Source organism: Dermacentor albipictus, chromosome 8 (assembly GCF_038994185.2).
Source record: "Dermacentor albipictus isolate Rhodes 1998 colony chromosome 8, USDA_Dalb.pri_finalv2, whole genome shotgun sequence".
In the NCBI taxonomy this organism is placed as follows: domain Eukaryota; kingdom Metazoa; phylum Arthropoda; class Arachnida; order Ixodida; family Ixodidae; genus Dermacentor; species Dermacentor albipictus.
In genome coordinates, this window is record NC_091828.1 from 67,980,206 (window position 1) to 68,004,335 (window position 24,130).

At 44.3% G+C, this 24,130-nt stretch overlaps 1 protein-coding gene across 1 annotated transcript; it reads left to right on the forward strand.

Annotated features, from left to right (window-relative positions):
• Positions 1-35: 35 nt before the first annotated feature.
• On the forward strand, positions 36-20,456 carry LOC135914524 (cytosolic Fe-S cluster assembly factor narfl). The gene is made up of 11 exons (XM_065447428.1): positions 36-170; positions 338-430; positions 525-674; positions 3,689-3,815; positions 4,239-4,373; positions 4,739-4,875; positions 7,054-7,165; positions 12,269-12,341; positions 13,227-13,364; positions 15,125-15,282; positions 19,029-20,456. Exons 1-11 carry the CDS (start codon positions 105-107, stop codon positions 19,283-19,285), a joined length of 1,446 nt encoding a protein of 481 aa, XP_065303500.1. The 5' UTR covers positions 36-104; the 3' UTR covers positions 19,286-20,456.
• Positions 20,457-24,130: the final 3,674 nt, after the last annotated feature.

Below are 24,130 nucleotides of genomic sequence, written 5' to 3' on the forward strand. Positions count from 1 at the left end.
ACTTGCGATTTGATTGGTCCCTCGCGGCCCGATACCGCAGTTAACTTTTCCTATTTTTCCGATTAGCCAGCATAGTTTGTTTAGTTCAATCGCAGGTCGGAGGAATGGCAGACGGCTTTAGCGGCGTGTTGCGAATTACAGATTTAAATGACTTTATCGGGCCCTCTCAGGTAAGTGTCACCGCATGCGGAATACAATTATGAAGTCTCCAACGCCGAGACGAAGCAAGCGTAACTAGAGTGTCGCGATTACGACACGCGGAAACACGCAAAGCGCGCACGCTCGCGTTCCCCCAAATAATGCCGTCTTCGCAACTCTTCGCATACTTTTTTTTCAGGAATGCATCAAGCCGGTGACGGTAGAGAGACGTCCCGGAAAACTTGGGTCTATCAAAATCGGCGACGATGGCTCCTACCTCCAAGTTGACGAGGTGAGAGAAGAGCGCATTTTTCGAAGTTGTGTATGAGAAATGCGCAAAAGGAAAGCGGATCGAGTGATCGCCGTGCTGGTGTTCGATCGCGCAGTCCGGGCAGGCTTCCAAACTGGAGAAGGCGCAGATAACGCTCACGGACTGCCTGGCGTGCAGTGGGTGCGTGACTTCGGCGGAAACCGTGCTGATCACCCAGCAGAGCGCCGAGCAGCTTTACGGCGTGCTCAAGGAAAATGCGGAACTGGTAAGAACGTTTCGTGCAGACTTGTCTGTCTGTTGTCGTTGCTGAAGTCACAAAATCAGAACATTAGAAATGCAGAGAAGAAATAGGCTATGAGCATAGCTCATCAGGCCTTCCTAACTTGAAGCTGAACGTTTCGCATGATAACATGCGCATTATCCAGAAAGTTGCGACATGATACCACTGTTATTTCTAAGAGTTCAAAGAAGCGGAAGTGTTTTACAATGCAATTTCAAGCTCATTTACTCGCCTATCGAATCATCTGAGGACAAAGACCTTCCTCCTTGTTTCGTTGCAAGTTTGCACTGTTCTTGTTGTATCAGGTACCAACTAGCTAAACAGCAAGTTCTCTCGGCAAAGTTGAAAACTTTCGACAAACGCAGTCAATTCACATCCATAACTACTCAGTGTGATCAAATATACCGGGTTGTAAATTTCTGTGAGCTCAAGTAATTAAAGGCGTGTAATATGTGCATCCCAATATCTTGAGGTCTGAAGTGTGGCTACACTGGTTATTGAACGACACGTAGTGGCCATGGCAGCACATGTATTGCAGAGTTGTAGCTTGTAAGCTATTATAGTGTACTTGGACAAAGAAAAAGTCGTCGCCCCTTCCACTCTGTGAAGATGGATAAGCGAAGCTTGACCCTTTGTATACCTAACCGTCCCCTTTGCCATCAGCTTTATGTTTACTTGAATGTGCCCTTGTGATTAACGAGATGTGCATTGTATGGATACTGGTGACATCAATGAAGACAAATTGTCAGTGAAACACGTTTACTGAGCATCAGAAACTTCACCAGTAAATTTTTTGCAAGTGAGCAGAGTAGCCTTGTGATCGCTGCGGTATACTGCAAGGGATTTGGTCATCTCGATATCACACGTGTCGTTTGTAAATGTCAAAGCTACACATTTACTTCTTATAGCAGTGGGTACGTTCACCTGACTGCAACACCGAAGCGATAAGCATTCAAACATGAATGTAATCAGCCACTGTCCTTGCTTTGTTGGCAGTGAAACACATGTTTATTAAACAGCAGAAACTTACGAGTCAATTTTCTACAAGTGAGCACAGTAGCCTTGTGATCAGTGCGGTTTACTGCAAGGGGTTCGGTCATGTCGATGTCGCACATGTCGCTTGCAAATGTCAAATCTACACACTTGCGTCTTATAGTAGTAGGTACGTTCACCTGAGTGCAACACTAAAGTGAGAAGCATTTAAACATGAATGTAACATGAAACATCCATGTTAAAGTCTTGTAGCCACTGCTTTACAGGTGTATGAGTCATTGCAATTTTTGCTTGCTTACGAGGGTATGAGCCATCGGATTTTTGCAAACAGACATGAACATTCAGTCTAAACATAGACCTGTTTCGCTTGTAAAACTAACCTGGCTTTTCTTACAGTACCTGGGACATTATGGATATTACAGCGAAGCTCTATAAGGCTAGGGTATTCCCGTCATCTACAAACAACCCGCGAACTAGCTTGTCGGTGCCCCTCGGCTCAACCATGTGAATGCGCTCGCACTACGGTTCACGCATTAGTTGTTGTTGTCTCTTTGCACAGCTTCCTCCGTTGCCGCTCATTGCTTAAGGGGGTATGAGCGATGAGAGGAAACTGTTGTCATCATCAACAACTATTATCAGCAGTTTTCAATAGAATAAGCGCCAAAAAATGACAGCACACAAGAAGAAAACCAGACAGGACAAGGCGCTACTTGCAACTGTTTATTGAAATGACAAGTGGCTGATTATATAGCCATGAGGAGAGGAGAATGAAAAAAGAGGGACACTGAATACTTGAATGTGCACGTGCGAGAACACTGAAGATATAGGGAATCACGCTTAATCTAAATAGAAAACTTGTCTAAAAACATGCATTCATTCGTGTATATATTCAAAGACGGGGTACTGACACAGTTATCCCCTCTTTTCTTAATCTCGTTGGCCTCCAACAACTCCCGCGCAACAGAATCTTTACTTTTATACATGATTGTCGTATCTTGAAGCCTTGCTTCACATACCCATTCATCCTCATTTCCGCAGGCCTTGCAATGCAGCGGCAAGTTAGAACCATATCCATTTTTCAATGATAGCTTATGCTCGCGCAGGCGTTCATTAATACATCGGCCTGTTTGGCCGATATACTCTTTTCCACACTTCAATGGAATGTGGTATACTACCCCTTCTTCACATTTAACAAAAGGGTTGTATCGCCTGTTTGGCCGATATACTCTTTTCCACACTTCAATGGAATGTGGTATACTATCCCTTCTTCACATTTAACAAAAGGGTTCGTATGTTTAATAGCAACAGTATGTTTAATAATCAGCAGCCATGGCTCGAGGATCGTCGTCTTCTTCCACAGCTGGCTCCGTTGCCACTCATCATTCCAGCGTAGAATTTCATTGCTCTTCTGTCGTCGTAATTAGGAGGCCGCATTAATTTTTAAAAATTTACAGTGGTATGAACTATTGCTTAAGGGGGTAATGAGCCATTCAGTGTCTTACGTGATGGACACATTTAACAACAGAGGTGATGCGAGAATGTGTGTGCATACCTATTGTCATGATGACCACCAATCAGGACAATTAATATATTCTTACCTTTATTCGAAATTCTGTCACCTCGGTGCCATGTGCTAATGAGCTTCGCTGGTCAGCCACCTTTGCAGATTGGAATGGCTCATCATTTTTAGATATTACGGACTATAGTCAATATTGGCTGCACCATAAGCAATGCTAACTATCACTGGGTGCCATGAGTACCATTAGTGTAGCTATATTCTCTTGCATTCTCATGAGACGTGCATCATAAATGTCCTCACAAACAGGTTATGGCATGTTAGTGGCACACAGTTGTGCACATATAGATGGTTTATTTAGTAGCCTTCAAATTGTAGTATTCTATGTAGCAGCCATGTGCTAAATTCACATGAACTCTCGTTGTAGTTGCAGTGCAGCACATGCTACCATTCAACGACAGGAGCAATAATTGTAATCTGTGTCTTACAGCCTGAAGAAAAACGCAAGCTCATCGTCATCACCGTAGCCCCTCAGGTGGCCGCCTCATTTGCTGGGAAGTATGGCGTCGGCTACGAGCATGCTTCAGCAAGGCTGACTGGCTTTTTCAAGACATTGGGTGGGTCTCACTAGCTGCTTTTGTCTCCTCTATCATGGCTAGTCAGGCATATTCTGTTGAATGTTATCAAGTTCATTATTCCTACAGCACACAAACTTTGAGAAACACATGAAAAAAGGTGCATAAAGCTAGCAGCAACAAGCAGCCAAGGCAGTTTGCTCAAATCCGTGACAGGTGCCCACTGGTAAATGTGGATAGCGCTGGCTTTAATATAATGGATTGTTATACAGCTTGTTAGTGCCACAGTGACTGTGGTTTTCTGCTGCCAAAAGTGAAGTTGCGGCTTTGATCAGCAGCTGTGGCAGCTTCAATTCTGTGAACCTGTTTTTCTTGCCACTTACGCTGATTTCTGTGTTTTATGACAACTGGGACCCCAACAAAGGAATGTCACGGGGCACTGAAGTTGTTTGCATGGCACTGCAGGAGCCCACTATGTTTTGGACTCCACATTTGGCCGGGAGTTTGCCCTCATCGAGGTGCTACGAGACTTCCTCGAGCGGTGGGCGCGGAGGGACAGCGATCGAACTGCCCTCCCTCTTTTAGCATCATCATGCCCAGGTAAGGATACCAGAAGGTGAATACAAATGCTTGTGTACTTCGATTAGGCGTGCATTAATTCTAGAACTCCAGGCAGTTGAAATTAATCTGGAGTTCACCACTACGGTCTCTCTCATTGCACCAGTATTGCTTTCAGACAATTAACTTAATCAATCAATAAATCACTTCCCCAAAAAGAGCAGCAGAACTGATTTTGAGATTGTGGCAGTTTTATCTGCCGTACTTAATAACCTAGTCTGCGTACCGGGCCTTGCTGAAAAACCAAACAACAAGAGTTGCGCTTTCATTGATTCTAACTAAAGCTTGGTTGAGATAGGAGGTGCACTACTGTGCTGCGTTTTAAAGCAACTGTGTCATTTATCCAGGATTCGTCTGTTATGCGGAGAAGACTCATGGCGACGTATTGCTGCCGCACATCAGCCGAGCCCGTTCGCCACAGCAGGTCATGGGGTCGTTGGTCAAGAAGTTTCTGGCCGGTAGGCTGGGCAAAAAGCCTGACCAGGTGAGTGAACCGGATGTTCGGGTCGAGCATCTCATCAGCGGCCTGTAGAGAGTGACAACACAAGGAAACAGTGGAGCTGCTGTCACTTTCAGTGCGAACGAAAATATCTGCAGACATCAGTGATTCCTTCAATTCTGAATTCATTTACTGTAGGAACAGCAAAATCTCAGAATGCATTGCTGTGTTTTAGAACCGCTGTCTCTTTAGAAAGTCTTTGCAATGTGCACATCACATTTGACCCGTATAGCGTAACCAGCTGTGGCCTCCAAAACACATGCACTGACACCACTCTTAGGAGCTTGCATGGTGCACAGAAGTTTGCTCAAACTGGCAAATGCCAAACGCTATTTGATCGATCAGTGGTTAGAGAGTCTGGCTCCTGAATTAACTTTGCCACAGGGGTGCAACTTCGATACCCAGCGATAACCTACCATGGTAGCTTAGTGGCTATGACATTAAGCTGCTCAGCTCGGGGTTGTGGGTTCACTTATGGCCGTGGCAGCCACATTTCAAAGAAGGTGAAATGCTTTGAACAACTCCTGCTAGTGAAAATTAATCTGGAGTCCCCCACTAAAGTGTGCCATTTTTATGTCGTAAATGTCGCAGGCATTCCTAGAAGGACAAGCTTATCTCGTCGAATTCTACACAATGCATGTAGTAAGTTCCAAAATTACTGCTCACCATGGGTTTCACCTAGAATGGCCCATGAAGCAGCTAAAACTGGCAGCCTGTTTAAACTGTATGTTTCAATTTGACAATTGCCAACAATGTTGTCACTGTCACCATCTGAAGTTGCAACATGTGTTTAGTGCGTGCATGCTTGCCTAATAATGAGCTTAAATTTCTTTAGCTTGTTGATGCCTGTCTGCGCTTCTCATGTCCACATGGCAGCGTTATGTGCCACAGTCCTAGTGTCCTGGTTTAAAATATTAATACAGTTAAACTTCAATATAACGAACTTCAATATAACAAAGTATTTAACTTTTTATAACCTCTTGTACATAGAACACCATGTAACTAGAACCTCAATATAACGAAGTGTATGTGCATGCAATTTCAATATAACGAAATTTTGCGTCTGCATCAAAGGAATGCCGAGACAATAAATGGAAAATTCCGCAGACGCAGATGGTCCAATGATTGCATTACAAGCGGCTGCTTGCAAACGCACCTCTCAAATAGCGTGCAGCACGACAAGAGTGATCGCCAAGTGAAGCCGGGTGATGTTCCGTATAAAGTCCAAGTGCAATAAGATCCTGTCACGCCCTGTGCACTTTGTGCTTTAGGTGCGAGGGTGAGAAAAAAAAGATGATAGCTTCACGCACGAGTGCCACCTCCTCGCGCAAGCAAAGGGAAGGAGGGGGACGGGAGCCAGCTCGCAATAACGCATTTAAGCACATGTGGGGGGTGGGGCGGCGGGGCGGTGGGGCGGTGGCAAGTTGGTGCACACCGCGATTTCTGGCACACGTATCGGTTGTGGCTGAGCATGGCTGGAAGCGCATATGCAGCTGTGCACCCTGCTTTAGAGATAATCTGCTGCGTGTGTAAAACGTGAGCATGCCGAGACGGCGTGGCATCGTGTAAGCTGTCTTCCCGCACGTTTAGTATTGAAGGTTGCATAGTCTCAAGTTTCGGTGATCCTTTGCAGCTAGCGGCAGACGAAGCATTCGCTCCCCGCTGCTGGCACTTTTCATCATAGCGTCGTCCCAGTGTGGGCGATGCTATAAGTTCCGGGGGTGGAGTGCACGTGAAAGCGTGGCTGGCTTCGCTTAATTCGTACCGCCTATGTGAAGATGTTGTCGACGTGGCATGAAAACGTATCATTCATCGCCGACTCCCAAATTCACCAAAATGAATTGTTTGTCTCATTCAAATTTGCTTTTTCCGATTGCCCGATAATTTGGAAAATTCTGTGGCCCCTTCCCATGTAAGAAAAACCTCCCTGCCTTTCCTTCCTCCCTCCCCCCCTCTCTCTTTGTCAGTTGACTATACTTATTTACATAAAACGTCAAATTTCAATACAACGAAATTTTGGTACAACAAAACTAATTGCCGATTTTGCCTACTTTGTTATATCGAGGTTTAACTGTAATGGTAATGGAAAACATTTCAAACGTCATGACTATTAGCATGCAAATCGCCTTCAAATATTCTTTGCTTTTTGTTTTCCATGGCCAGATTTACCACGTCAGTGTGATGCCCTGCTACGACAAGAAGCTAGAAGCATCACGGACGGACTTCTATGATGAAATATACAACACCAGAGATGTGGACTGCGTCATCACGTCTGGTACGACGTGCTCTTTGCACATTGCCTTGACTTTCCTGCTTTTTCATTTTTATGGGAACGGCATTTAGATGTTCAGTGCAGCAGAGAACATGTCACAGCTCAATAGTTTAATATGGTCTCATATTTTTACAGCGAAGCTGTTAAGGTCCTCAGTGGTTTTCATGTAGCAGTGAAGGCCACTATGTGACAGTGTGGTCAACAGCAAATGTAAATGCAACACAATGCATGTCGCAGCTCTGAATTGGTATTAAAGGGTAATAATAAATTATAATACAGAAGTCACCTTGCATATATCTCAGTAAAGGCACACTTGTACTTAACGAATCACATTGTAATTAGTTGCTTGTAATCAATTACATTTTAATAGTCTTGTGGTTGTATGGTTGCATTTTACTCAGTAATGCTCACTGTAATTCATTAAATTTTTGGTGTAACCAATTAGTACATGTAACGAGTTACCTTATTGAAGAGGAAGCTATTACAGGCGACGCAGCTTTGAGCACTTGACTAGACCATGTGCAAAAGTTCGTAAGCAGGCTTTCCCACAGAGCTAGCATTGCCTAACCAAGATCGCCATGTTCCTGCTAGCAGCACTGTTAAAACTAAGAAAGGCATTTTGAAACCTTGGGCAGTACAGGGAATGGATGGTGGCAAGAATGATGTCACTGACCCACGGATGGTTACTTCAATTAGAAATCTAGCTCGAGGTCCACCATCTTGGATGTGTCGAAGAAAGTGTGTGGAGAAGTGCACTTCTAGGTTTTGCATATCGTTTATTTGGCGGGACCTACACTATGAAATGCCTGTGGTTGTGCCAGGCCCTATGGATGACATCTTGCCTCACAGATCTTCATATTCAGAGAGGCAAACCCAGGCACTCAGTACTTGTTTCATCCCAGTGCTCTACCAGATGTTGGGCAACGAATTAAAAAGGCTCTGCTATAGCTTGATAACGATGGCCACTTCAGACATTGATGCCAGGAAGTCAGCTATGGACAATTTTTTTCAGCTATTCATTTGTGCTACTGGGAGTGCCTCCTCTGAACCTTAGCAGTAGTGAAGTGCCGAGCTTCATAGAGGAGCCAAATGCGAGCATTGCGGCATTGAGGAGCCATGCTCTTGTGTGCAAGACGTCTGTACGTTACCCCGCTGTCCTTCCCTCCAGCGAGTGAGTTGCAGCATTGCTGCTGATGCATTCACAAGAAAACAAAGGAAGATGAGTGATGAAAGTTTCGAAATGCAATTGTTAGTGAAAGTGAATGACTTGTGAACGGCCGAAGAGGACACACTGAAACGGCCAGGCCATTTACTGTATTCGTGCAATGTTTATCGAGGTTGGGAGGAAAGTAACATAAATCTTATCGGTTACATTTTAGTAGTTCCCCAGTTACTTTACTGGAGCCTGTAATTGGTCACTGTAATCAATTACATTTTTGAATGAAGCAGCTGTAAATGTAATCAGTTACATTTTTCCTGTAACGAGTTTGATTGAAATAGATGACAACTTATAAGCATGTTTTCTTTTATCCAGCAATCCATAATTTTTTTCTTCGTGTCTCTTTATACTGGCTCCATGTTGTAGGTCAGATAGGAGTTTGTATGGCTGCGCGGCAGTGAAGCCTGATGCCATGGCGCTGCAGTGCAGCCAGCCTCTGTAAGAGTCACCACTAGGAACAGCCAGCCATTACTGTTCTCGAGCACAACTGCTGCTGCATTCAAGCAAGGCTGTGAGCGAGCAAACAGACGCTTAGTACTTCCAGAGAGCGTGAGAACTCGCTTAGACAGCTTCGCTCTCTTTGGTGTGCGAGTTCTTCATATTGGCACACATCTGCAAAGGATTTGCTTTCTTGCTTTAGTTGTCAGATTTGATTTTTCTTTTCTGTACAATTTGAAATAGCACTTTAAGCACAGGTCACTAAATGACTATAAATTAGCCTTATTGTTGGAGTCGAATTTCGTTAATTCGATCCTGGTAGGACTGACAAAATCGATAGAGTTCTCTGGGCGGTCAAATTAAACAAGATGCACAAAGAACGCCAAAACATGTCGCCGATTTATTTGACAGTATTTGCCCGATTTTAACAAGCCCCCCAATTAAAACGTATGCCCACCATGTATGTGTCCAAAGTAGAAAATTAACGTATAGATGACATTAAATTTAGTAAACAAAGTAGAAATGTAACTCGCACTCGATTTTTCCAGAAGAAAAATTGTCAGGGGCATGTGCTGCACAATGTCAGCCAGTTTCCAAAAGTCAGCTTTGCCGCACGGTACTTTAATGCTAGCTTTGCCGCAATGAATCTGCGTCATGCGGTAAAACACGTCACAAAGGTGGTTTTCGCTTTATATTCACAGCGCAAGCAATTTGCAGCCCAATTTTTCTGAAAAGGAAAAGTGTGCTTGTTAGAGTCTGGTAATCATGAGCTATGGTTGTTTGAAAAGCTTCCTAGGGTAGGCTGAAGCTAGGCATTTCCAACAGGAGGTGACTTGTCTACAACTCATTCACTGTCCCCTAAGGACCGCCAAGACAGATGCTGCCACTAAGAGGAAGGCTATTGGGGGTATCATACAGCTGAATGGTCAAGCTTGAATTACCCAGCCAAGTTCAGTTTTAAGATTGAAATAACGAAAGTTTGGGCCCATAGAAATTCATGGGTGCTGGCCGGGACCATCGTTCTGGATCAAATTAACTGAAAAATCAAATTAACCGCAGTTGAATTAACAAAAGTCAACTGTGCTAGGTCATAAATTTATGCTTGTGGTTCGCAATATAATTTCTAGACATTGCATACATTACGTAGGAATGACGTACTAGTACAACCTCATTTATGCATTCCCAGTTTATATCATTCATAAGTTCATGATGGAGAACATTGAAAATACACTGCAGAGGGGTAGTGAACTGTGCATGTTTGTGCATATTTATGTGAAATGCCTCTTGTTAGTTGGTGCTCATATTTTTCCATTTCTTTAATGCAGTTTATAAGTTATGGCACTTGAGGCAAAGATAGAGGTGCTAGGAAAGGCAGTACTACAGCAAGTGCAACAAATGATGGCTGACTTCGAAGGCAAACTAGCAATATGGGGACCGCAAACAAATAGGGGAGATCGGTTAAGACACTAGGATCCCTGTAGCTGCCCAGGGATTGAAAAACCTGTAACGCCGCCATGGACAGACGAAATAGATACACGATTTGGCAACGGAATTGTAGAGGATACGATCAAAAATGATACATTCTGCAACAACACCTTAAAGACAAAGAAAGCTCAGATATTATAATGATGCAGGAAACGCACAAGCTTGCAAACTTGTCGGGATACAAGTCCTTGGTAGTGCCAAAGGGGAGATGAAGGCACTAACGATGTTGGCAAAGCGAAATCACATGGTCATGCAACACAACACGGAGGTTAAGTCAATCGATCACATTCTCCTAGAACTCATACCCCCACAGAAAACAAAAGACAGTCTCTTTGTATTAAATATTTACAGCAGTCCAAAATGCAGACACCATACATTTCGAACGCTCTTTAGAAAAATCCTTGCCATAGTGGACAACCGAGCAGTAGTGATCGGAGGTGATTTTAACAGCCAACACGTGGCATGGGGCTACAATAACGAAACTCGAAAAAGGCAGGAACCTCTGGCTAGATGCGCAGCAGGAAGGCCTGACTCTCATGACCGACCCATCCCACGAGAATAAGTACCAGCGTTTGCGCAAATACTACGCCAGATTTAACATTCACCAAGAACGCAGGAGACACGCAGTGGACAAATATGCAACCCGACTTTGGGAGTGATCACAATATAATAGAAATAATGGTAAGGGCAGGACTGCGCAAGAAAAAGGGTAGACAACTTCAAATTGTCGACTTGGCCAAATTCAGGAATATAAGGGGAGGCCGACGACACGACACGACACAAGGTATTGAGGAATGGACTGAAAAACTATAGGGAGACATGATGGCAGCTACAAAAACGAACCTGCCGGAAGCACAGTTAGAGTCATATATATATATATATATATATATATATATATATATATATATATATATATATATATATATATATATATATATATATATATGACAGTGATGAAACACCATCAGTTGCGCTTCGTTCCTGCATGAGGCAGGATGTGCCTCGAGTGAGTGCCTGAACAAGACTGTACAATTTGGTGAACACAGTTTAAGTCGTGGATCCTGGACCTGAAATAGGTACGACATAATGCCAATGCATTTCTCTTGCATCTACTGCTAAATGGCCACTGAAAGTTTTCTCATGTGTCATTTTTTTTCTAAATGTAGCAACTGGACTCTGCTTGTATTTATGTACAGTAAAACCTGGTTAACAAGTACCCGCTTAATAAATAATTCTGGTTTAAATATAGTCGCGATGAACCCCCTGCCCTGTCACCATTTAACCTAATGTATTGGCTGAACACTTAAGCCATAGTCGCTTAACACATTCGAAACGGTTAGTATGTAGTACTTCATTGGTGCGTACAAGCATGGAATCTGTAAAATGCTGTGCATGCAGACTATAGATAGCGAAATTATGGTATACAGATCTTTCCCAGACTGCAGTCGCCATTGATAGTGACGTCAAAACATGGTAGCCATGACATGCTTCCTGCTGCCATAACTTTTAGTGCTTCCACGTCGTCGTCATGGATGATGGCATGGATGATGGCATGGATGATGGCCCTTCCGTATTCAACATGGCTAGTGCGTTGAATGTCATAAGGGCGTTCGCGGAGAAGTCGAATTTGATGGATAAACTGGCTCGTGGCCTTTGCCGAGTTTGAGAATGCCATCGCCGCCGCAAGGCCGCCATGGCAGCAAGTGAAAATCAGATTTTTTGCTGCCTGCTCACAAATAAGACTTGTGTGCATGTGTGTTTGAGTGAGAATTAACACATTTCTTTGGCCAGTAAGGCTATAGCTGCTTATCTGTCATTGTCAGGTAATTAATGCATCATTTAGTGCGTACCTGATTCACTTTCCCTGCCAACTGTGTACTAACAAGATTTTACTGTAATAATTTCAGGGAGGGGCTCGCTTGTTCAAAGTGTCAGCAAGCATTTTTTTTTGTTTTCTTTTTCAGTTGAAGTTGAATCCATGCTGGTGAAAGAAGGCAGGTCTTTTGGTGAATTGCCCTCGGCTGCATCAGATTCGCTGTGAGTGGAGAATGGCTGCTTGTGAGGAGCCGATTGTTGCTACGCGGTATCTTCTTCACTTGTACACCAGTCGGAGTTCTAAAGCCGGCGCCTTGAGTTTGTGGAAACTACCTCAGAAATTTTGAATATTTTGGGAGTGAAGAAAATGTTCTCTGACAGCAGCTGTTGTGTTCACAGCACAGTGCCTGTGTCCATGTGTTGTTCGTAGAGGTAGACCAGTAACACTTCATTTGGGTCTAGTTGGTACATAATTCTGAACTAAACGTAACAGCGCAAACACCTAAGACGAGCCACAAAAAGAAAGACACGACACACACTGGCGCCACTGTGTGTTGTGTCTTTCTTTTTGTGGCTCATCTTAGGTGTTTGCGCTGTTACAGTTAGTTCAGTACAGGTAGACGCTGGAGCGCTTCAGCAAACAACATCAGTGCATTTTATCATGCTGTGATTGCACAGCGGTACACCACATCTGCACGTGCCTAACTACCCAGGCACATGCGCATGTGGAATCTCATTGCCTCGCATCATGGCAAGTGCAGGCGCCCTGCTCAGACATAACTTTTTTTCAATGTGGAGCCCATTTCTGGCGTCGTTTACCTAAGGTTGACAATTGATGCACTGCATTTTACGTTCAAAAACAAGGCAGGAGTTAAGAATGAGGCGACAGTGACGTGCCCCAAATTAATTTTGACTGCCCTGGTGCACTGTAAGTATGGTACATTCTGCCCTCATTAGAATGCAGCCAAAATGGCTGGGGAATCAAAACCTGCGGCATCACATTCGAGAGCAGTTGAATAGCATAGGAACCGAGTCACTGTGCTGGGTAATGCTTGTATCCTCAGGTGGAGGTTCGGTGTTAGCCTTGTTCTTTGAAATGCCCTGCAGGTTCCGTTGTGAAGTTGGCGGCAGTCCCTATAGGCACCCAGGATCTGGATCCGGTGGCTACTGCGAGTACGTCTTTGTGGAGGCAGCGAGGCTACTCTTTCACAGCAGGCCTGAAGAGGTTGCCTTTAAGACCCTCAGGTGATGAAACAGGGTCCCTGCCAAAGCAGTGTTACGTGATGCTTAACCCTATATTTGGTGCAGCAATAGCCAGTTGTTGGTTGATTTATGCCACCTGCACGATGGCATACAGTGGTGTCATCTGCACAAAAGCTTTCGGAGATGTGTTGTGTGTGTATGTGTTTTCTTTTTTTTTTTGATATTTCACATTTCTTCACTGCTTCTGTCAGTTTTACATCTGCAGCAGGGTCAGTAGTGGTTGCTTCTACCGTTTTAATATAGTTGAAGTTTCGCATACTCAAGTTGCATTGCATCGTGCATTGTGTGCTTGTGCATTTGAAATGACTGCTTGTGTTAAACATAGTCAGGGTTGTCGTAATAAATTTGTTATCATTGGCAAAAAGAGCTAGCGGAGGTCACGCTAACATGCTTTTTCGGCATAATGACATAAACAAATATTGCACTCGTACTACGCTCACATCTCGTTGTAATGAAGTTGAAGGGAAAGCTGAAATTACTTCGTTATGTCCATTATTTTGTTATATGTATTATTGCCCAGTACTACAGTATATGCACAATATCGTGTGTCTTTCACAGTGACGCTGCCAAATGTCAAGCAGGAACGCTCTCAATAACGCTGCATGCTGTACTGCGAGGAGACAGTAGCAGTGCCAGCGAGCAGTGGTTTCACGGAATCTCTATAAATGGCAGCAGTGTGGGTTCTGAGGTTTTCAGGCTGAACACAGGATGACACTAAGCGTGAGGAGTGTGGCAAAGACAGTGGGAAGCAATGTTGGCATGGAGTAAGCAGTAAAGCATTGTTGCACATGCAGTACGTGCCGTGCCGTTGTTAATAGTAACTGCGTAGCCCGACATCGGTCGCCAATTTCTGCCGCTCACTTACAGCGTGTCTGGGCGAATTTTCGTGGGGTCGAAAGGTTGCACAGCACGGTTCTGCTACTCCCACCACATCTGGCACCTGGCGTCACCTTCTCCAGCCTGCTGCATATTGAACTGTCGTAAATTTCGCAAGCATTGCGACGAACTATAAGAGCAAGATGAAGCTCTGCATCCTACTCGGCGGACATTGTTGATCGAATCGTGTAGGCAAAGGCTTCTTTGTTGAGAAAGCGTTCGTTGCAAACTCAACAATGAAAGATGACTTGTTTTCTCGTGGTTTATCAACCAGATTCTTGCACCTTACCAGCAGCTCAACGTTATCCTTGAAAAGAAGTCTAGGATCACTGTGTTCTACAACTACTAATCTATGTGGCAGAAACTTGGAGGTTAACGCGAAAGTTCGAAAAGAAGCTAAGGACAACGCACCAAGTGGTTGAACAAAAAGTCTCAGGTGTAATGTTAAGAGAAAGGAAGACAACTGTGTGGGTTATAGAGCAAACCGGGGGGTAGTGATATTGCAGTTGGGATTAAAAGGATGAAATAAAGTTGGGCGGGCCATTTAATGCTTAGGGCAGATAACCGGCAGTCACAATGGGTGCCAAGAGAAGGGAAGCGCAGTTAAGGTTGGCACAGAACTAGGTGGTGCTATGAAATCGGGAAACTTGCAAGCGTAGGATGGTGTCAGCTGACACAAGACGTGGGTAGTTGGAGATCCCCAACAGAGTCTTTTGTCCTGCAGTGGAAACAAATTTGTGCTGATTATGGTGAAACAGCAGCAGCAGACAGTAGTACCGATGCATACTCAAATGGTGGTATCATTATTGAGGCACCCTGAGTGTGGTCACTCATTGGCACATTCTGATGGGCGCAAACCACCGCAGGAACCAGGACTTCCGAGAAGTGACCCTGGAGGTTGGCGGGGAGACTGTGTTGCGCTTTGCCATCGCCAACGGTTTCCGCAACATCCAGAATGTGGTGCAGAAGATGAAGCGGGCAAAGTGCCTGTACCACTTCATCGAGATCATGGCCTGTCCTGCCGGTAAGCCCCAGCTGTCCATTAACCTTCTTGCTTTGGTTCACTCAAAAGTAATGCAAGCTTCATTAAAATGTGTTTTATCCATTGGTGATGTACCCATTCAATGGCAGTTCCATTGAATTCTTTGGAAACTGCTGAATCCACACAGCGAATAGCTGTGAACTGATAACTTACCTGTGAACTTTATATCTGTTGTTACTCTTTGCTCTGTAGTAGTAAATTGCTTGATTAAACATTCAAACTTTTTCAACAATTCTTTGTAATCTACTTCTAAATGGAAGGGCTTCATTTTCTTTGTTTTTGTTGCTTCTGCCTCCTTTTTTTGACGTTCAACGAGCATACTTTTTTTGCCATTCTTATTTAACGATTTTACTAACATTTAACCCATGTGAACTTTACTTTTTTACCATTTCAACATTGATCCCATGATTTCTTCTTTTTTGCTCTTGATGTAAAATTCCACTAAGCCACTGCAAAGGTAATGTTTTCCTAATAAGCACTTGCTAGCTGCTTATGCTCCAATTTGTCAACACATTTTTTTGTGGAATGTAGCCACCATTGCCTTTTAATTTGCTGGAACAAGTGCCATCACAGCTAACGCTGCCAATTTGTGTGGCACATTACGAGCTGAGGATGTAGCTTAATGGAAGAATGCCAATCTGCCACAAGGTGGACCAAAGTTCAACGCCTTGCCGAGCAGAGACAATTTTTCTTTACAGCCTGTGGCTAATGATGATATTTCTAGCCTAGCACCTGGTCTGACGTTTAGCTTGGTAAGGACGTGAATCAAAGTCATCAACTCGCCCCAAAGTTTTATGTTACTCAGTGATAGGGAAATGAACTTTACTCAGCAGACTAAACGTCATATGCAAACACCATGTTTAACAATATACTAATAGTAATATTAATAATACACAGCAATAAAGTTCATCACTCTATGAGTATATTATACATGCACTGATGGTAGTGTATAAAATAAACATGGCAGCAATGCATCTTGATTATCAAAAACTTTGTTATAGGGTGCGAAGTGCTCTTGGTAAAAATTGTAAATCGGAACACTGTAGTACAAACCCAAAAATGGTATTTTTACAGGGTGTTGGAACAAAATTTTTTTCATTCTGTTTTTGTTACATTCGGCTAAAACATGTTCCGTTCCAGTTCTGCTCCAGAACTAAAAAAATTATCTGTAACGGTTCATAATGGTTTTGGTCCACATGCAAACATTTTCAAAGCAAAGTAATGATAAACACAGTATTTCTTTTTCTCAATTAGTAAATTATAAATTCTAAGATTATGCTCAGTGCCTTGAGTCAAGGCACTGGGCATGATCTCAGAAGCAGCACATCATCAAGTGTACTCGCGGAAACGCAAGACCGCTATTCCAATAAAACGAACTTAACACGAAGGAGAAAGCTTTGATAACAAAGCGTTGTACCGGTAGAAAGCAAAATGGCAAGCTCTTCAGCACCCAAGCCCTGGGCTTTGCTACAATGCCGATCTGCCAGTGCACTAAGTGACAGGCGTAGGTTAGTCTAGCGCTCTATCGGCTATCGCTCGCACTATCCTTGCCTGAAATACGGGCGCTAATTTTGACGTTGCCTGAAGTTGGTTGTTTTGGATTGCCGACTTTCCCCTCAAACAGAAAACCGATCAAAAATATTTCGCCTTCACTCTAAAACAAAGTAATAAATAATGATTCCGTTATGTTTTGTGTCGAGCAAAAATATTGTTTTATTTCTCGTTCTTTCTTTTTTTTTATTCGTTCCAACAAACTGATTTATTGTTCTTTTTTATTCAAAATTCCAGCCAGCCTAGGTACATACAAGGAATAGTTCCTCAGTGAAACACGCTGAGAAAACGAGAGAGTTCAACTCACCACCCAAGGTTACTAGTGAATGTTTGGCCATAATGAACGCAAATCGAGGCCTAAGTCATTCGTGGGTGCAGTCCCACGAATGACTTGGGCAGCTGAAAGATGGCAGTGCATGTGGACTGACTGTGCGGTCCACACGCACCTCGCAGATGAGGAGGAAGCAGGTTCCTTTCATGCCTGAATTACCCACGCTGTCAGATGGTGCTGGCATCAGACCACTCGCCAATCTTTTGTCGTGGCTGCATAACTAACTGCGACAACAAGTCCCACCCACGACCTACTGTAACTCCAGATCTGCGCAGATATTCGGCTTCTATGGGAGCCACTTGCGCCCATTCTCATTCAACTGTTGCCCGTCGGTGTCCCTGTTACGACCTGTTCGTCTGCTACTCTGTGGTCGACTGGGGTAGCGTTGCAATCAGAATGGGGGCTGTTGTGTTGTAACGAGCTGCTTGCATGGTTGGTGATTTTTGCAAACACAGTGACAGTCATGTCACAAGGCTTTGATCGGTCACTCGGCTCTCAATGTTTACTGTCCGAAAACGAAAAATTTTTGTGCGTGTAGACCGCTGCTCTCTGAAATAGCGTTAAATAGCTGCTCGTATTGCCTTTTTCACGCAGTAAGAAACCATGCAGATCTTGCACATTGTCATGTTTATAGAGTTCACAGAGTTCATAACAGTTACATTGTTTACATAGTAAAGTTCACTTCTGTGCTTTTTAGAAACTGGAAACCACCATAATGTTCGACGACAGAATGATTACCATTAATTTTAACTCTTAAAGTTGCATGTGAGTGTGTCACGAGTTCAAAAAGAGAATTACACATGCAGTTTCACTGTGTACATATTTTTCGCACCGCCGTTGTGCTGTTTCCTTAACACAGAAAAGCTAGCTTTGCAGTTTGGAAAGAGTTCGTGACAATGACTCTTTACAAACTGCAAAGCTAGCTTTTCTGCATGGTAAGGTGGCAGCTTAACGGTGGTGCAAGAGATACGTACGCAGTGAAGCTGTACGTGTAATTCTCTTTTTGGACTTGTGACACACTCACTGGTAACTTTTAAGAGTTAAAATTAGTGGTACTCATTCTGTCGAATGCCTGCAGTGCAGCACGTTTTAAAGCACTGGAATTGCTGTTGCAAAGCTTTCAACTCACTTTTCCGTGAAAAAGACTCGATCAATCTCTTGCAGACATCAGGCGCAGGAATTACTTGTGAAATCTTTTACCACATACCCTCCCTTTCATTATGGCACACAGTAGTAAATCTTAATGTCATCTGTGACATTAGGCTATCTGTAATCAACTCAAAAAAGCTAGTTTATCTATGAATCTTTTATAACAATTTTTTCAGTCTCTTATGGAGGCTAGGAAAGGGAAAGTTATGCCATCCAGCATTGCATCTGCCATCTGTGCTCGTTGTTTATCTTTCTTGAACCGTACCTCTTCCTCTAATTTCACTATTGTAATGCAAAACATTTGCAAATTTCATTTTCTTTTTATATTCATGAATTTATTCATTTACCACCAATACAAGCACTTTGTGCCTGCCGAAATGGCAGCACGAGCATTAGAACAGATCGCAGAAGCAGATGACTGCAAACAGGTTATAACTAGTTCCCCTCTGCCTGTACGTTCTGTCCCTGCCAGCAAAACAATTGAACTAGACCAGGCCTGCTGGGCAAGGGAGATCTGTGCAGGTCTGTAGTTCAGTAGGCCGTGCTCCCACCATTGCGTGTATGTCACGCGGGGAAGCAGAATGTCGGATGCGAGAGCTGTGCAGGCAAGACGGACATCAAGGGATGTGAGAAAGCCGAGTGACCCCATGATATGTAAGTTATGGTGGAATCCATTTCAACCATTTCATGCATGCAGGGTGCCTCAACGGTGGAGCGCAGTTGCGACCAGATGATGGTGACTCGAAGGCTCTGTTGAGGCGTGTCGAAGATGCTTACAACGCGGTCCAGTGTCAGCCACCTGGCATCAACAGGGCCATGCTGGACGTGTACCAAGACTGGCTCGGCCTTGAGGACCCACTCAACGGAATTTGCAGTAGTGGTGATGCAGCGCTGTTGAGAACTACTTATCGCGCCTTGGAGAAGACGACAAGTGCACTCAACATTCGGTGGTGACGATGCTGTCGTTCTCTGTGTGGCGGCATGGGTGTGATCAAGTGTGTCGTGTATGAACATCATGTGAGACTGATTATGAGGTGAACTTTGTTCTTAAGACAGTACTTGTTGGAGACTAAATGTGTTATAGGATATACACTTGTGAGCTAAATGAGAAGGAACAATGAATTAATATTCAAATAACAATTACAGTCGCCTTCCATTGGCCGATCGACTGTACTGTACCGGTGCTACGAAGCATGCAGACTCCGGGTTTGCACAGACGTCATTGAGCAGGGCTTCAGGGCTTCACCCCTGGCCCTCTGCGTCCCCGCATTGTGCTGCAATTGCACGCTGCAGGGAAAAGGAGAGACTGTAATGCAAGGCCTTTACTCCTTATTAAGATTATGTTTGCGTTCCTCTTGTAGAGCTGCACTACACCCTTGGGCGGCTAGGGTGCTCCTGCCCGCGGCCGAGAAGGAGAGCCTGGCCACCTGAGCCATACGCTGTGCCTTGATTACCTCTTCCAATGTGTTGTGAATACCCAGTTGCATGAGCGGGTCCTTGCTAGTACGCAAAGGGGCCCCTAGCACTCTCTTGATGCTCTTGCAGATCAGGAGATTGAGCTTAGCCTTTTCATTACTCTGCCAGCAGTGCATGGCCGCAACATAGGTAATGTGGCTCATTAAAAAAGTGTGGAACAACCTTAGTAAATTGTTCTCCCTGATGCCACCTTGAGATTTGGAGATTCTAGTGATGAGCCGAACCATGCTTTCTGTTTTAGCTGTGATTTCGTTGATGGTCTGCACATTAAATGTGCCATTAGCCTCTATAAGCATGCCAAGAACTCTGATGAACTCTACCCTAGGGATGAGATGACCAGAGCTGGGCGAAGCTTTATAATGACGTCCGAGAGGGAGACCCAGCCTCTAGGTTTGACACCCCTTCTCTTGGGTCTGTACAGCAAAAGTTCCGACTTGCTAGGAGCGAGTCGGAGTCTGGTTCCACTAAGGGAAGCCTCGGTGTAATCCACAGCTTGTTGGAGTGCCTCCTCTTCTCTACCCTCGCTGTCGCCCGTGCACCAGACGGTGATGTTGTCGGCGTAAAGGGTATGATGTATGCCCCCACTTGCGAGAACCTCTTGGAAAGCCCACAGACAGCAATGTTGAATAAAAGTGATGAGACCATCGAACCTTGTGGAGTACCTTTGGAGCCAAGTACAAGGGGTTCTGATTCGAGATCTCCTATCTTAATCATGGCCCTTCTGTTTTTGAGGAAGGAGCTGATGAATGCATGGAATCTATGCCCTAAGCCAAAACTAGAGATGGATTTGAGAATATGCATGTGCGAGAGATTGTAAAAGGCTTTCTCCAGGTCAAGTCCCAGGAGTGCCCTGACATCTCTCGTGTGAACGTCGATAATCTGATGTTTCATCAACTTCCTGACGTCCTAGGTCGAAAGTGCCGGCCGGAAGCCAATCATGTTGTATGGAAAGAGACTGTTCTTCAATATGTTTAGAACTGCAGGTGTTAATGACGTGTTTGGCAACCTTGTCTATACAAGATGTAAGCAATGTGGGCGTGAAATTAAACAGACCTAGGGGGCGCCCCAGTTTCAGGATAAGGAGGACTGATGCCAGTTTCCACGCTTCGAGGACGGCACCCTGTTCCCACACCCTGATAATCTCGTCCATGAGAGTTTGTATGGAAGCATCGTCCAGATCACGAAGGAACCTGTTAGAGATCCCACCCGGGCACAGGGTCAAGCGGCCATTCAGTCTCATGAGGGCCTCCCTCACTTCAGCCATGCTGAAAGGTTCGTCTAGAGGCTCCGCGTGCGAACCCTTGTAAGGAGGACAGTCGGCGCTGCATGAGAGATCAACTGGCAGATATTTTTGCGCAAGTATTTCGTGGTCCGAGTCTTCCAATTTGTCCACATGGAGAATTTTGTCGATTGCCCCCCTTCAATTGGATTTTGAGTTTGATTTATTGAGCAGGTGCTTGAGCTTGCGGTGCAAGCGAGCTACAAACCGCGTCCCTCTGTTGCCTAGAGAGGGTCTGACAGTGTTCCTCAATCTCGTAATTCAGCTCGACAATCTTTTTGCAAAGCCTACAATTGAGCTTTTGTCCTTTCCACCTGACTAGAAGGGCGTTTTTAGTTTCGAGCAAGTGCGCTAGACTCCTGTCAGTATCTAGGGACTAGATACTGACAGTAACTAGGGACTTGGTGGCCACAGCCACATCCTCTTTGAGTTGTGCTACCCAGTGGTCGAAAGATTCCGGTGACTGGCGGTCCTCAGCAACCTGCTCCCTAATTTTGCTATAAAGGTCCCAATCCCTGAATTTGAATTCCGTTGGGGGCCTGCTCTGCACTTCCATCAAAGTGGCGAGAATGTAGTGATCACTACAGATACTTTCATTAAGGTTGTGCCAGGTTACCGACCCCGAGTTGGCCACAAAGGTGAGGTCCGGAGTGGTGTCTCTGGAGCATGAATTTCCAATTTTGGTCGGGAAGGTGGGATCAGTGATTAGAGTGAGGTTGTGGTCCAAAGCCGCCTGCCATAGATATCTACCCTTTGCGGTAGTGTGGTGATATCCCCACCCCTGATGTGGGGCATTAAAGTCCCCGTCAATCATGAGTGGGGCCCCGCCTGCCTCATAGCAGCTTTAGTTTTATGTCTGATTGCACTAATCAGACAATTTTCGGCCGAATTCTTTTTTAAAAAAATATAAGAGGCGTGCATTAGAAACGGTTAAATACTGTAATCAAACATTGTGAGCTACATTTATTGCTTGAATATGTTACTAGGGCTGGCAAAAAATAGGTGTTTTCAACGAGAGATTACTTGTGTTCAATGCATTCACTGACGCTATAATCTCCACCGAAACGCACGCTGCCACTAAATGCGTTGCTATCGGAGTCACTATGATAAGGCCCTAAGGTCCATGCGTGCTTACTGGTCAAGCTTGAAATAGCCGGCAAAGGCCCATTTTAGGATTGAAATAATGAGAGTTTGGGCCCATAGAAATGCATGGGCACCAGCTGGGATCGAATCAGGCGAAAAATCAAATTAACCCGAGTTGAATTAACAGAAGTTTACTGTACAAGTGTGAGCATGACGTTCAAATGTATCTGCCAAGTTGATTTCAAGTTGAAGTTTTGGCATTGTGGAAGTGTACTACATCTGATCCAGAGTCACCGTGGGCTCCTTGAGTCCGAAATCAGGCTTTCCCTGTCACATTGCTCACCACTGTACTTTGCATTTCCTCTGAAATGCTGATGCATATTATATTTTCGAAATCATAGAAATTATACCTTTGGTGTCTGTTGCATTAGAGGGATGATGCTTAGCAAGTGTGAAGGCACTTGCTAAGCATTGTATCTTAGTTCGGTATTAAAGTTGGTCTTTACATACAGGCCCCAACGTTACCAAGATCATTATTATGTCATTACATGGCATCATTTGCCGATTTTGTGTAGCGGTTATACTAGATGCAATGATTCTCGCGAAAACGTCAACAATAGGCCTACACACTTTCTCTTCTGGCTGCGCCGCATTTGGCAATCTCTGCAATCGCCTTGCTGAAACGGAGAGAAGCATTGTACCACGTTGCATGCACCTTCATGGTACTGAAACCAGAAACGAAAACTGGCTTGCGAAAACAAGTGATGCCCCTTTCCTTTTATTTATTTTTTTATTTTTAAGGGTTTAGAGGGCTTGGATCTTCCTTTAGGACGTCAAAATGTTGTGTCCATATGCTACTTTAAGATGACCTTAGTTAAAAGCCAGCTGCAACGAAATTTCACTTCGGCTAAACTTTGTTATAAATGAGCAGTGCATACCAATGAAGCAATCTTGGCAAAGCTAATTGCTCATTAGCGGGAATAAGCAGGAATGCTAATTGCATAGTTTTCTTGTTGGCAACACGTGCACTTAGTGATTGTCGCTATAATGCAAGTCCCAGCACGCCGCCTATGGTGGCAAAAGTGCCAGCACATCAGCGTAGTGACAACTGACCGTTGTGACCTAACAGGCGAAAAAATGCACACGCGGGAATACATTTTCCAGATTATAGTCAGCCACTGACTTCTCGAATACAGTTACATGTCATGCAGTTGTGTGCTGCAGTGAATGCGGTTGCCTTGAATTCAAAAGAAAATGAATGCAGTTTGGCCAGTGTTACTAGATATTCCTATTGAACAGCCTACTAGCAATGCAGTGACCTGCTTTCTTTTTCCCTTAGCTAGGTATAAAAAGAATTTCACTCACTGCTGGGCAGTGTACAGCAGTGTATATCTTGCTCAGATTTATGCAGAAGTGTCACGTTTTATGATCCGATCCGAATAATTGAAAATAACTTTTGACACTGTTATACTTGCCTGCTTTGTCAAGAAAAAAAAAAAAGACTAATTTTTTTTTGTCTGTGACCCTCGTAATGTCCACATAGCAGTCGTCGTTTTCCTCCCCGCCCCCACACACACGTGCACACTTTTCGCCTTTCTTGGCCAGCAAATAATAGAAATGGATCTTCTCGAAGGCCGTGCTTGGCTTTGCAGCAGATGACAGAGGCGGCCAAGTGACATTATGGCCACTGTGTTTTAGACACTTGTTATGGTGGAGGGCTTAGATGAAGGAAAATTTGTAAAATTTTCTTTTCAGGACATATTGGGCAAGTAACAGTTCAATTGAGCAGTCCATACCACAAGATGTGATATCCATGTGGAATTTTAACAATAATGATCATCAGCAGTAAGCACTAAATCATGTTTTGAAGTTGCTAGGGGAAAAATGCGCCTCACTGTACCTCTCCACACTGCTTTGCTGGTGCTTGTTATGGGTTGCTGTTGCCACCTATGAGTGGGAGT